The sequence below is a fragment of the Desmodus rotundus genome, chromosome 7 (assembly GCF_022682495.2).
Source record: "Desmodus rotundus isolate HL8 chromosome 7, HLdesRot8A.1, whole genome shotgun sequence".
Taxonomy (NCBI): Eukaryota; Metazoa; Chordata; class Mammalia; order Chiroptera; family Phyllostomidae; genus Desmodus; species Desmodus rotundus.
The window spans coordinates 1,151,419-1,165,417 of NC_071393.1; the positions used below are offsets into that span (position 1 = coordinate 1,151,419).

Here is a 13,999-nt window from a genome sequence, read left to right on the forward strand (position 1 = left end):
CGGCAGCCCTGGGGGGGGGTGAGGGGGCCCAGGTGTTGCTGTGCCCTGGGGGTGAGCGGGGAGGACAGTCGCCCCAGCCTCCTGAGCATGTCCCTTCTGATCAAAGCCGGCACCTGCACCTCCTAATTACATCGCCCGCCTTCCGAAGCAGACACCGATCTATCACCTGTCAGGGCTGGAGACTCTGTGGTTCTGCCGAAAACACTGAAGACATTGTTCAGGTGGGTTTTTAAGGTGGTTGCCTTTTTAAAAAAATTCAGTGCAAATATTGCCTGAAATGCCACCAAGTGAGGACATCTGCTGGGAGACCACTGGAGAACATCCTGTCCCACCTCACAGAACCCCCCGAGGCCACGGGGGGCAGAAGCTTTTTGGGTGGGATGGAGGTGGACATGCTTAAGGATGGTCCTTAGGAATCCTTTTCCCCATCAACCAGAGCCTCCTGGATGGGAGCCCCCACCAAAGAAAAAAAAAAAAGGCTTGTCATAACGAAGTGACACTTGGTGACTTGAGAAGTCCGACCAGGCTGTGGACATTGTGCAGCATCTAAAGAGCCATCTTCCCAGGCGTGGGGCTGCGTAAGCCCCCAATTACGACAGCTCGCCTCGGCCCGGAAACTCATTCTTTGCAGATTTCAAACGCGCCTCCGTGCCTCCTCCCTCCCGCTTGGCCTTCACACTCTTAATAAAACATTAAAAAGCCACTCCCCAACATGTGGCCCGAGCGTGTTCCGCGCGCTTCCCTGAAGTCTGCCCGCGGCCCTCGGTCTCCACAGTCCCCACTCGCGGACTGCGGCGCGCGGGCCCTGACTTCCCAGGAAGTGTGTTATGTTCTCGTGTTCAAAGAGAAAGACGGAGAATCCTTTCCACGGCTGCACCGGCGCCGGGCCTGCCTTTTAAACTTGAAAGAGCAGCGGGTATTCTGTGCGCCAGGAACAGGGGCTGGAGAACGTGTTTCTCTAAGAAGAAGAGAACACTCATTCTCTTCAGAGATGACTGCTCATTAGCATGCCGGCTCTGGCTTCCGGGGGGAGGGGTGGTAAACAGGGTAAGAGCTAGAGTTTATTTGCCCTTTGCTCCACGCTGGACGGCCATCTAAGCACGTGGCACCTACGATTTTATTCAATGTCCTATCTCCTGGGTGGTTGTGAGGAATTAGGTTAATAAAGACAGAGCACCTAGTGAGGCAGGTGCTAAAATAGGGTACTCCCCTATTTTACAGATGGGGAAACTGAGGCAAGGGAGTTCCAGCCGTTGGCCGGAGGTAAAGCCCACAGGGGTTGGGTCAGACTGGACACTGGGCCGTAGGCCTGGACGGTAGGGACACCCCCAGCCTTCCAGTGCACGGTGCCCGTGTCCTCGCCAGCCCGCTCCCCCTGCCCGCACCTCTCCCTCTTCCTTCTCCAAGAAGAATATGGAGGGAAACGATCCCACCGGTGGCCCGGGCTTGATCTTTCTGTCTTCTGGCCTTGAAGTAACATCTCCAGAGATACTAGCAGACTGGAGCGTGTCAGCCCTGGGGGTAATTTTAATTTTGCTCGGGGGCCCAAGGGTGAAGTAGAGAGATGGTGCGCTGGGTCAAGGGGCGGGGCGGTGGGTGGCCACCGTCCTGACTCCCCCTTATCTCTGCCCGGGTCGTGTATCTTGACTCTGGATGAGCCCGTGGTGACGTCCAGAGCCTGGTGGGGGAGAGACTCCCCTCAGGAGGCTCCTTCCTCCTTGGTCCCTGGAAGTGGCCACCTACCCACCTGGGGACGCTCTCCTCCAATGCTAACTGCTCCTGGAACCTGCCCGTGCCCCCGGCCTTATGTCCACGCCCCCCGCGCAGCGGAGACTGACTGTCCACCGGGACTTTCCGAGACCCTGGGGCACAGATGGCCTGCGCTGCCTCGTCTGTCCTCCTGCGCCCACACGCTGGGCTGAACGGTGCCCGCCGGCCCGCTGTGCCTCGCCCCCTCTGCCTGGCACCAGGGCTGCAGCTGGTATGCGCCTCAGTGCCTCTCTCTCGACGGGCCCCTTCTCTCACCCACGGCCCGGTCTCAGGGCCCCCTGACGGCGCAGAAAGCTGCTGCCACACCTCTCCTCTTCCGACTTCCCGGCTTTGCCCAAGTGGCCGGCGCCTCCTTGCTTGGAGCAAAACCATGTGGCGCGCTGTGAAGACAAAGTGGTTTAATCCACTTTGTGAAGTCCTCAGCACACCGGGAGATGGGACACCCCAGCGGTGAGGAGTGCGGGTGGGCGGCCGCACAGCCAGGGCACGCCACTCTGAGCCCCCTGCCAGCTTCCGGTGTGACCCTGGGCCTGTGGCATGCCTTCTCTGGGCTCAGGGCTCCTCACCTATGAGATGGGGGCGAGAGCAGCCCCCCGGAGGCTGCCGGAGGGCTGGATGAAGGGCAGCGGCTGACATACATGAAGTGCTTGGTTGTCAGCCATCCACGCATCCACCCATCCGTCCACTCAGTAACTGTGTGTGGAACTGGCACCCCAGCGTGTGACCAGTCTGCCCAGTTCCCACCCTGCCCCTGCCCCTGCCCTCGACCAGCTGTGTGACCCCTGTGTCGCAGAACCTCCCTGTCTCCAGCGGGCTGACACAGAGCACTTGCCTGAGATAACCTCGAGAAGGCACGTAGCAGCTGGCGGTCATTGTTACTTTCCTAGTTACCGTCACCCCTCCGAGGACTGCTGCTGGGTGCTGGGCACGGCCTTAGCCCCGTGGGGTTTCCCAGGAGCCGGCCCTGCTGTGGCCTGTGCTCCCAGCCTGCACAGAAGGGGCCCTGTCTGACAATCCCTGTGCCACACTCTGCTGTCCCCACGGACGGGACCTCACCACCTCCCTGGCCGTGAACTCCCACGGGATGAGTTTCCTGCCCTCTCTGTGCTGGGAGGCTGCCCGGCCCATGACGGAAGCCCATCTAAGCTGGGCCGGGTGCAGCCCCATCAGAGCCAGGCGGGTCTCTTCCCCGGGCCGCTGCCTCCTCCCAGCCAAGGGCCCTTTCTGCTTCCTGAGCCCCAGCATGCAGCTGGGAGTAGCTGTGGCGGGACGGAGTGAGTGGGTGCGGGTGACCTGGGACAATCACCTTCTGCAGGCTTTGCGCCCCAAACAGGTGGCCATGTTCCTGGGGCTAAGGCCACATGCTGAGCGACCTCCAAGTCCGGACAACTGGTAGTTCCTTTAGGAACCTTGCCTCCCACTAGGGACGGGCCGAGGACAAGCAGGCGCCTTTGCGGGGTCTAACCTGTGCGTTTTGGTGCTGCTCTGGAACTCACCGGCCTTTACCCGTGCGGGGGCCGATGGGGCTCCAGCTCCGGGAAGCAGTTTGCTTAGAAGTCTGCCCTGCCCTGGCCTGTACCCTCCCCGGGCAGAGAAGGGCCCTCGTCCAGCAATCTCTGGGTACTCGGGAGCAGGGCCGCTGGCTCTGGGGCGGACCCTCCCTGAGACACACCCCAGACGCGGCTCTCGCGTGTGCCACATGCGTGTTTTCCGTGGGACCGACGTTGACAGCTGGCACACCTGGCCCGGCGGAGCTGACACAGCCAACCCCGGCCCTGCGTGTTTGGGGTCGCGCCCGGCTTTGAGGCTCACGGCTGAGCTCCGGCTTTTTTCTTGGCCTTTCAAAGTTCTATTCCAAACATGCCACTTTTTATGTCTCCTAAGGGTGACAAAAGAGGAGCATTATATACATACACACACACAGACATAAATATCTCCAGAGAGTCTTTTCGAGTAGGAACAATCAAGAAATAGGTTTTTACCTGTGGGAAACCCTTTCCTCTTTCGTTTTAACGCACTGAAGGCTGGACTGGATTCACCTTGACTTACAGCCGGCCTGCCTCGATGGTGTTCCTCGATGTGGTCCCCAAACAGCCGGGCCCCCTGCCCCTGAGCGGCCCTGACCCCTCTGCCCAGCTCCAGGGCTGTTGCTGTGAGGGTGTCCTCAGTCACCGCGGTTAATTCTCTTCAGGTCCCGCCCTGACCTCAGGTTGCTGCCCCTCTCAGGAAGTGCCCAGTAAAAATGCTCTGAGGTCCTCGACCAACGGAACCTGCCGTCATCACGACCCGCGGAGAGCTTGGTGTGCTCGGTCAGTCTCCCGGGGCAGTGGGATGGGCCCGTGCCTGTGGCCCTTCAGTTAGAACTTGAGTTTGGCTGGGCCTCTGACCGCCGGAGCCCGGGCCGCTGCAGCTCTGCCCAGCTGTGCGACTCCGAGGGCAGACACGGGGGGTGGAGCTGGGCACCGGGGAGCCCCAAGCCGGTCCGCCCTCCTCGGGACTAAGGACACCCGGTCCTGTCCACGTCTACAGCCTGCTTTGTCAGCCTGTCCTTGACAAGCCAGCAGGCTCTGGACTGACGCTCTGTCCGGGTACCACTGGACCCCAGCCCGTCACCTGAAGGGACTCACTTAATTCTCGCCCATGGCCGCTCCGTTCTGCAGACACAGTGCCAGCACCAACCAGGCCCGGCGTCCGGCTGCCAAGAGTCACAGGGCCAAGGCCAACCTCACACCCTTTCCACATGTGACCCCTTTGAAACTGGGCATTAAATTGCCCTGCCCCCTCGGACTCTGCCCGTCGGACACGCCAGGTGGGCAAGCAGCTGCCTCTGCAAGGAGACCGTGCTCCGATTTGCTGGGACGGCGGGCGGAGGGAGAAAGTTTTCTCTCTTCTCTCTCAATGCACGAGGGACCTGCACCAAACTAAAGAACATGGTTTATTTTTAATGAAATAGCGGAGCAGGAAAATCTCACCTAGACACGCACGCACAAGCAGGCCCCCTCTCCGGGGGCGCGGGGGAGGGGGAAGCCAGCCCTTGGGCCAGGGCTTCTTGATGTATTCATGGAAACCATTTGTTTGACAATAGAAAGAGTCGATAAGCCCTTTGGGTGCTTTTGAATGGTCCCTCTCCCCTTTCCCCTCCCTCCCACAAATCAGGGCGACCCCTCCAACATGGGCTTGGTTTCCATTAAAAAGCCACAAAATGTAACGCTGAGGGGTTTCTGAGGGCTGGGCCCCTCGTTCTTTTGTGAGGGGGTTTCTTTTGTTGTCTTTATACACAGCAAACTACTTGTTTCTCTTTTTATTTTCACGGGAAGAGAAAAATGTATTGCCCCTCGCTGGCCTTTGCAAACGGGAGGTTTGGGGGACGTTTCTGTGCCGGAGAAAGACCGTTTGTGGAGGCTGGAGGCCGGAGTGTATTTTGAGGGGCTGCAGACCCTCCGGGGTGGCTGGGCTGTCCGGTCTTCCCTCTTTCCTGTTTGCACAGAAGTTCTGTCTCCGAGGCAGCCCTCCTGAGGGTGGGCCCCCGGGGTGGCTCGGGCGGTGAAGGGACCCTCCCGGCCTCCTAGTCTCCCTCTCTCTCTCTGCCTCTCCCTCTCTCTCTCTGCAACTCAGCAGAAGCCCTTTAATTTGCAAACAAGTTACCTCTCCTCTGATTTGTAAATGAGTAGCTAGGCCAACTCAAACACACACAGATGTATGTATATTTACCGAGGCTTCTAAACAAAAGTTTTCTTTGGGGGCTGAATCAACTCCTTCACCACAAATTAGTTACACAAGAGGCTACTTAGCAGGGTGTTCCACTTCCCCAAACCCAACGAGCAAAACCAAACCCTTTCCTACCAGGTTTTCCTGCCAGTGCATCACAGCCTCCTGAATTTCAGGGCACAAACTTTTTATTTTTTTTTTCTTTTACTTTTATTAAAAAAAAAAAAAAAACAAACCCAACCGACCAGCCCACCGACGGAGAAGAGCACCATGCTGGGCCACCGTGAGCCCCCTGGGACGGCGTTCCACTCCCGCCCTCCCCTCCCAGCGCTTCACACACAGGTGGGGGGCTGGGCCGGGACCTCGTATTTCCCCAGGTACGTTTTGGGGGGGTGCTGGGCTTTTTTGTAAATCCCACCGTGGGTGACGACGCTGGCGGGCTTCCTCCTGCTCTTCCTCTTGAAGCGGCGGCTGCAAACGCCGCGCCAGGACTGCAGTGTCTTGGCGGTCCAGATCCACACCCCGCTGGTGATGCCCACCACCAGCAGCATGAAGATCTTCACCAGGAAGATCTCCACGGCGGGGATGGACGCGGCCAGGAGGCAGTCCAGGCTCTTGGTCTGGTTGTTCACCCGGCACTTGCGCTGTGTGGCCAGCGCCTTCCAGTACTCCATGTTGAGGCGCTCGTAGAAGTAGCAGGCGATCACGCAGGTGGCCGGCACGGTGTACAGCACGGAGAACACCCCGATCCTCACCATGAGCTTCTCCAGCTTGTCCGTGTTCTCCCCCCCCGTTTTCATCACCCTGCGGATGTGGAAGAGGGCCACGAAGCCCGAGAGGATGAAGGACGTGCCGAGGACGAGGTAGCAGGCCAGGGGGACGAGCACGAAGCCGGTGAGCGCGTCCACGTCCATGCTGCCCACGTAGCAGACGCCGGTGAGCTCGTCCCCGGCCACCCTGCGCAGCACCAGGATCAGGATGGTCTTCACCGCAGGGACAGCCCAGGCCGCCAGGTGGAAGTAGCTGCTATTGGCCTCGATGGCCTCGTGGCCCCACTTCTTGCCGGCAGCCAGGAACCAGGTGAGCGTGAGAATCACCCACCAGAGCGAGCTGGCCATGCCGAAGTAATAGAGCACCAGGAAGACGAGGGTGCAGCCCGTGCTCTCCAGCCCCTCCTGGATGACGTAGAGCTGCCCGCTGTCCCGGTCGCAGGCGATGCTCTCGGCGCCGGCAAAGAGGCGGATGATGTAACCCAGCGAGGACACGCAGTAGCACATGGAGAGGAAGATGATGGGGCGCTCGGGGTAGCGGAAGCGGTCGGGGTCGATGAGGAAGGTGAGCACCGTGAAGGCGCTGGAGAAGAAGCAGAGCACGGACCACACCGCCAGCCAGACCACGGCGAAGCGCTTGTCGTCGCGGCTCCAGTACACGTCCACGCCCGGCGTGCAGAGCGGCGCGCACGACGCGCTCTTCTCCACGTGGTGGAACTTGCCGGGGTTGGCGCAGCCGGCGCGCCCGGGGCCCCCATCCTTGGGCGGGTGGTCCTGCGCGCCCGCCGGCCGCTGGGGCCGGAAGAGCGGCGGGAACATGCCCGAGCCGCGGGCCGGCTCCTCCGAGCCGTTGTTGGGCGCCTCCATGCACAGGTAGTTGGGGTCGTTCTTGTTGGGGAGTTTGCTGCAGTCCAGCGAGTCGGGCCACTTGAAGTTGAACTGCTCCATGATCGGGGAGCACTTCAGCCGGGCCTGCTCGCACATGACCCGGCAAGCGGGGATGGGGGTGGAGACCTGCTCGGTGCACATGGGCGCGTACAGCGAGCACAGGAAGAAGCGGAGGTGGCCGTGGCAGCCGTACTCCACCAGCGGCGCGAACTCGTGCAGCTGGATGGCGGCCTCGCGCTGGTTCTCGTGGCCCATCAGGTTAGGCATGCGGGTCATGTTGTAGCCGATGTCCTTGCACATCGGGATCTCGATGGGCTGGCACTTGCTGTCGCCCGGGCGCTCCATGTCCATGGAGCTGATGGCGGCGCACGACCCCATCACCTGCAGGACCAGCCACAGGCGGGGACCCGGGCGCTGCATGGTGGCGTCGGAAGCGCCCTCGCGGGGAGGGAGGTCCGCTGCCCTCAGAGCCGCTGCTCCCGGGCTCGGGCTGCTGGCCGCGGCTCCGCGTCCTGGCCCGGGCCCCCGCCCATGCCCGCCCAGCCTGGCCCCACTCCCCGAGCCCGGCCTCCGCCGAGGTGGGGCGGCGGAGCAGAGGAGCAAAGTCGACGAACAATACCGGGAAGCGAGGGGAGCCCCAGAGCCCTCGGCGAGGCGGCCGGCGCGGGCTGCGCGTCTCCGCCAGCAAACTTTGGCCTCTTCTGGGGGCTCCCGAGTGGCGCGTCCGGAGCGGGCGGGCGGCGCGGGCGCACGGTGGCCGGGCCAGCGCGCCGCGGCTCCTCCCCACCCCCGCCGGCCTCGGCCCGGCCCAGCCCGCAGCTGTTCCGAGGTTTGCGTCCCGGGGTGAGAAGACTCGCAAAAAGGCAAAGGGGGAAAAGCCGAGTGGTGACAGGCCCCGCCCCTGGGCGCGCGCCCCGCCTCCGCCGCTGCTTTGCATGAGAAAGCGGGGCCGCCCGGTCGCCTGCTCCTGCGCCCCGCCGCCGGCTCCGGGCCCCGCGGGGCGCAGCGCGGTCCCGCCTGCGTCGCCGCCCGGCCGGGACACCCCGCCTGGCGCCTCCGTCTGTCCTGCCCGGCGCTCCTTCGCCCTCCCTCCGCCGGCCTCCAACTTTGCTCTCGCCGCCTCCCGCCTGCGCCCCCTTGCCGCGGGACCCCCTCGAGATCGTCCCGGGCACCGTGTGCCTCTCGCCGCCTCCCGCCAGCGCCCCCTTTCCCCGCGAACCCCAAGGGCACCGAGGTTACTGGAAGTTCGGAGACTGGCTGGAGAAGGGGGTGGGGTGCCCGCGGCAGGGGGGTGGGGGCGCATCTTCCCTGGTTTTTATGGTGGGTCCTGAGCAGAGGGCGCTTTCAAAGCGAGGTGGGATTTGCGTTTTACAGCCTTGGCCATAAAGTGGCCCTTTGGCTTGTAAACCTGCCCGCGTCGTCCCGAGCTGGGAGTCGCCAGGCCTGCGCTCGGCTCCGGCTCCGGCTCCGGGGAGGGCCTTCCTTTGAAATTTCAAAGCGAAGAGCTGAGAGCCGGGGGGAGGGGCTCTGGGAATCCAGATTTTAGGGCCGCTCGAGCGAGGTCTCCGCGGAGCAGGCGGGGAGGGGGAGGGGCAGGGGCCGGACGCCTCCTGCGGCTCTGACGTCCCCGGCAAGTGGGGGCTTGGCGTGGAGAGTGGTGACCCCCGCCCCCCAAAGCCGCAGAGTTGAGGGGCCTCGCGCCAGGCAGGGCTGGTGATTTCTTCGAGGAGGCTGAGTTTATTTATTATAGGAAGTCGTTCGCTCGTCGGGTATTTATGTTAATTGGCGGGCGATTTGCCCGGCCTGCGCCCTCCCTGGGTACAGACCCGCAAGGTGATGCGGCGTTCGGGGTGACAGGTCGGAGGACGCGGCCGTCAGCTAGATCCGGGGTCCCCGCTCAGTTTTCGTAGAAAGTGGAGCGAGCGCCCTGGTCGAAGAAGGCCCTTCGCTCACCCTCTCGGATGGGGCCGGTGTGTGAGGAAGACTCCGGATGCCACAGCCCCGCCCCGCCCCGCCCGCCCCCGCACAGGGCGTGAGCGCTGGCCCTGGCCCGCGAAGAATGTGCAAAGCGCTTCACCTCGCAGCGCGTATTAACCCTTCAATAAACAGCACCCCTAGGGGGTGGCCGCGTCTCTCTCCTCTTAGACGCCCTCGACGTCAGGATCCTTTTACGTTTTTCTGAAACTCCCAGGATCTCACCTATAGGGGGCGGCCGGAGGGCTTCGCCGCGGGGAGCGGAGGTCAGAGGACGAGCCCTGCCCTCGCGGCCTTTGTCCTGTCCTCCCATCCCGCGGTGGCGCCGGAGAGGTGTGCGGGGTGTGCAGGCATCCCCGGGAGTGGGGCTGGGCCTCAGTGGGAGCCACTGCGCGTGCTGCCGGGGTCTCCCGGAAGCGGGGGTGGGGGGCGGGGGGCGGAGCAGCGGTGGCCCGAGAGGGGTACTTCCTCTGGAAGGCTTTTTGGAACATTGGTTTTTACTTGAACCAAGGCGTGGCATTTTCCATCTTGAAGACACTGGGAGACTTCACGTATCCACTCATTCACTCTTCTTTCAGTGCGTCCATCCCTCCACCCGTCCATCCTTTCCCTCCCTTCCTTCCTTCCATCATCCATCCTTCCACCTACCCAGCCTTCTATCCATTTATCCACCCATCCATCCACCCATCCATCCATCCACCCGTCCATCCATCCACCCACCCACCCACCTATCCATCCATCCACCCATCCATCCATCCATCCATCCATCCATCCATCCATCCATCCCTCCACCCGTCCATCCTTTCCCTCCCTTCCTTCCTTCCATCATCCATCCTTCCACCTACCCAGCCTTCTATCCATTTATCCATCCATCCATCCACCCATCCATCCCTCCACCCATCCATCCATCCACCCACCCACCTATCCATCCCTCCACCCATCCATCCATCCACCCACCCACCTATCCATCCATCCATCCATCCATCCATCCACCCATCCATCCACCCGTCCATCCTTTCCCTTCCTTCCTTCCTTCCATCATCCATCCTTCCACCTACCCAGCCTTCTGTCCATTTATCCATCCATCTTTCCATCCATCCATCCATCCTTCCATCTGCCCTTCTTTTCTTCCTTCTACCCATTGTCCACCCATCCATTTGTCATCCATCCTTCCATCCACACGTTCTTCCTTCCTCCCATCCAGCAAACCCTGAGAATGGGACTTGCCCAGCACGCCAGCACTGTCGGTTGGCCCCTGGGCTCTGAGTCATTGTCCCCGAATGTTGGGTGTCGCGGTGACGTGGTGAGGCGCTGGAGAGGGCCGGAGGGGGGAGGCAGTGCACAAACACACCAGTGCCGTCGGAACAACCAACCTCCACTTGCTGTTACTTCTTCCATGAAAAGCCGCAAGCTTTTTCAAAGGCTGCCATTTTTCTTATGTTATTTGTTTTATTTTTGAATAGTGAGCTATTTTCAAACCCTGAAGTTGAAAAAGATCCAGTGAACATCAGTTGGCTTTTCTAGAATTTTTCTGGCGGAGGCCCTCCATTGGGCACCATTTCTCTTTTTCCTTTTCCTTTTTGTTTCTGTTCTCGGAACCTACTGCGGGAAATTCAGGGGGACTGCCAGGCAGCGGGGGGGTGCAAGCGATGGGAGAAGTGCCTCCTAATTGATCTTTTATGTGCTATTTTAATTCAGCCATGTTCAGACCCATTATTTTAGCTATAACCACTTCAGAGTGCTTTCTTCTCCCGTTTTCAGAAGAATGTCTGTGAGTGCTGTGCTCTGCCCGGCTGAGGTGCAAACCAACAAATAGACATTATTATAGAAAAATGAGCGCTCTGAGAAATCAGCCAGGGCCAGATAACTCTGTGACTAATAAATGAAAAGGGCCTTTTGATGGCTCCGGCTGAAAAGATATTTTATTTTATTTTATTTTCCTGTGTGTGGGATTTGAGATGTGTGATTCTAAGGGGCAGCCGGGCCCCCTGCTGCTCGCCTGGGCTGGCAACCGGCCCCCCTCTGGCAAATGTTGTGGAGAATTGGGAGGGATTTTATGGCTGTCTTGCCCCTCAGGTCTTTTTTCTTTTGTCTTCTTTGAAGAATGACTTTAGACATTTTATTTACATATTTAACCACGGATGAAAGAGGGAAGAGAAAGCATTTGGGGCTGTTGTGGGAATAGTAATATGTTTAAATTAATGGAAATCTTATTAGGACCCTAAAATTTTGAGCAGAGGTTTTTAATGAAACTTTATAATTAAACATGATTTCAAATAGCATTGCAGGGACAAGGAATTTTCTTAAACCCCCCATCACCTAAAATAAAAACTTGGAACATTCTACTCTTGAACAGTCGGCCCCTTCGAGGTCCTGGAACTGTTCTCCCAGGAAAGCACAAGGCTTTGGAAAGGGGACATTTCAGGAGTCAGACGAGAGTTAGAACAAGGACTAGGTATTTTTTCGGATGGAAGAGTGTGGAGGGAGAGGCGGGTGCCTTCTGTCCCAGCGAAGTCAGAAGCATAAAACGCTTGGACACGGACGTCGCCGGAAATCAAAGTCGCAGCTCTTCCTGTGATGTTCGAGTCAGGGCCACTTAGGAGCGCCGTTCAAGGCTTTCCGAAAGGAGATGAGAGAGAGCCTGCGCGATCTCTCCAAGATAAAAACGGACCGTCGCTTTCAGCCAAAGGAAGAAATTAAACCTTTAGACTTAGCATGTGACAAGCTAATGGCAAGAGTGAGCTGGTGGAGTTACCCGCGGGGCTTGTGAAATGACACAGTCAAGTTCACGATGAAAGGGGTTCCGGTGAGGTGGGTGCTTTTTCGGCAGAGTCCCCCCGGGGGGACGGGGGCTCTTGGCCATCTGGGTTTGGTGACCCAGTGAGATGGGCGTTCTGGGTCTTCTTCTCCCTGCATCCCACCAGGCCCATCCCCAGTCCTCCTGCCCAATGGGAACGGAATGGGATCTACTTCCTCGTAGGCAGAGGCGGTCTTGGGCGGCCACGGGCGCTGTCTCCTCGACCTCAGCGTGGGTTACGTTTCTGCAGAAACTGATTATCAGATTAAAAAGGAGAAGCATGGAAAACGCTATTTTCTAACCCGGGAGGCACACTCTCCCCCCCCCCCCCCCCCCCCCGCCACCGCCCCACATTTTTCTCCAAGGAAACCCCCTCCAGCCCGTGACCTGATTGATGATCACTCAAGAAAACGTGCGGTAGCCCCCCAGGCCTGGTGCAAGTGGCAGCAAATTCAACAGGCACACAAGTTTTAATTGCGCCTAAAAACACGAGTCGGGAGACGTTGCAGGGAGGAGAGCTGAGAGAGAAAAGCTCCGGCATCATAAAGTGGGCGGCTGCAGGCCCTGGTCCTCCGACACAATTTCGGCAGCTATTTTAAGGCCACTTCCCTTGAAATGGGGTTTGAAATATTACCAAAGGTTCCACGGGGTGCCTTCGTGTGAATTGCAAATCAGAGCCTGTCTCTAATCTCCCTTTCAAGGCTGGCTTTGGATCAGTGGCCTAGACCGGGCTCCCCACTGCTCCTGGCGCAGGGGGGACCATTCAAGGGGGCAGCTTCTGTCCTCTATTCCCACACTCCAAAAAACAACACCGCAGACAGACGCCCTCCAACTAAATTAGATTAAACTCCTTCTCCACAGCGAGTTAGCCTTTTCACTGCCGGCTGCCTGGATCCAGCGCCTCCCAATTTAAAGATACAGTGTTTCTTTTTCCTCTCTCGCCCACAACTGGCAACCACAACAAACATATCAAAGCAGGCGGGGGTGGGGGGAGGACAAAGCCGGCTGCCACGTTAAGTGCTTCCCAGTGGCAGGGATGTTATCTGTTTAAAATACAGGCTGGCTCAGCGCAGGCCTGCACGGGCGCAGGGACACCGACCCTTCACCGGGGACTGAACGGGCCCCTGGGAGAGGAGGGCCTTGGGCCTGGGGTTCTGTGTTGGGCTGTTTCCTGAGAATTATATATCAAAAAAATTTACGGAATTCCAGAATAATGAAATAATGAAACAGAAATGTGTGTGTGTGCATTTTATTTTGCATTTATATTCCAAGCAGGGCTAAGGGACAATCTGTGGGGAATGGGGTCATAGGATGTGAGATCAAACTTTATTTTTCGCCGTAATTGCTTTGCTCCTTTGTCCCCGGCCCCGTGGTCTGTGGTCTGTGCTGATTTAATTACTCACCTTCCCATCTGTTTTCCCTCTGCTGTGCCCCTCCTCCCCCACCGGGGACCCTCTCACTGCCTCTCCCCACAGGGCCACAGGGAGGCTCAGAGAGAGGTCACCCCTCCCCCGACACTGCTGCCGGCCTCGCCCAGGTGAGGGAGCCCCGGTCCCACAGGGCCAGAGTGGGACACCCACAGAGCTCGCCCTGACCCCCGGGGAGCGGGAAGGGACTACGTTCCCGCCCTCGCGCTGGGTGTGTTGGCTGACTCTGAGAGTGCTCGGCCTGAGCTGCGGCAGTCGGCGGCACCGAGCCACGAGGGACCGGCCTCTCCACCAGGCTCCAGCTACGTCACCAGGGTGAGTTCCTCCTGGCTCCGTGCCTCAGTTTCCTCCTCGGAGCAGGGGGACCAGTCGGGGCCACGCTCACAGGACACGATGTGGATGACGATGGTACTCATGGCAATTTTTAACGAGGCCACCGGCTGCTGTCGTTGCTGACGTGCAACGCGGATGCGCCGGCAGCGACCTGTGTGAGCGGGGCCCAGACGTGACTGTTGGGGACCGGAGGAGCGCAGGCCAGCAGAGCATCCGTGAATCACTCAGACGCCCACGAGGGCAGAACTGATGGGGCCCTGGACCCGGTTCTCAGCCGCTGTGTGGCATGACTCGCTGACCCCTCCCAGGGACCCGGGGAGGGGGTCAGGGGA

General features: G+C 59.7%; 1 protein-coding gene across 1 annotated transcript; it reads right to left on the reverse strand.

Moving 5' to 3' along the window:
• Positions 1 to 5,325: 5,325 nt before the first annotated feature.
• On the reverse strand, positions 5,326 to 8,224 carry FZD10 (frizzled class receptor 10). The gene has a single exon (XM_045200886.2). It carries the CDS (start codon positions 7,554 to 7,556, stop codon positions 5,811 to 5,813), a length of 1,746 nt encoding a protein of 581 aa, XP_045056821.2. The 5' UTR covers positions 7,557 to 8,224; the 3' UTR covers positions 5,326 to 5,810.
• Between the last annotated feature and the right edge of the window lie 5,775 nt (positions 8,225 to 13,999).

Excerpts from the sequence above, each read along its gene's own strand:
- FZD10 (XM_045200886.2), bottom strand. The coding sequence starts at position 7,556 with ATGCAGCGCCCGGGTCCCCGCCTGTGGCTGGTCCTGCAGGTGATGGGG.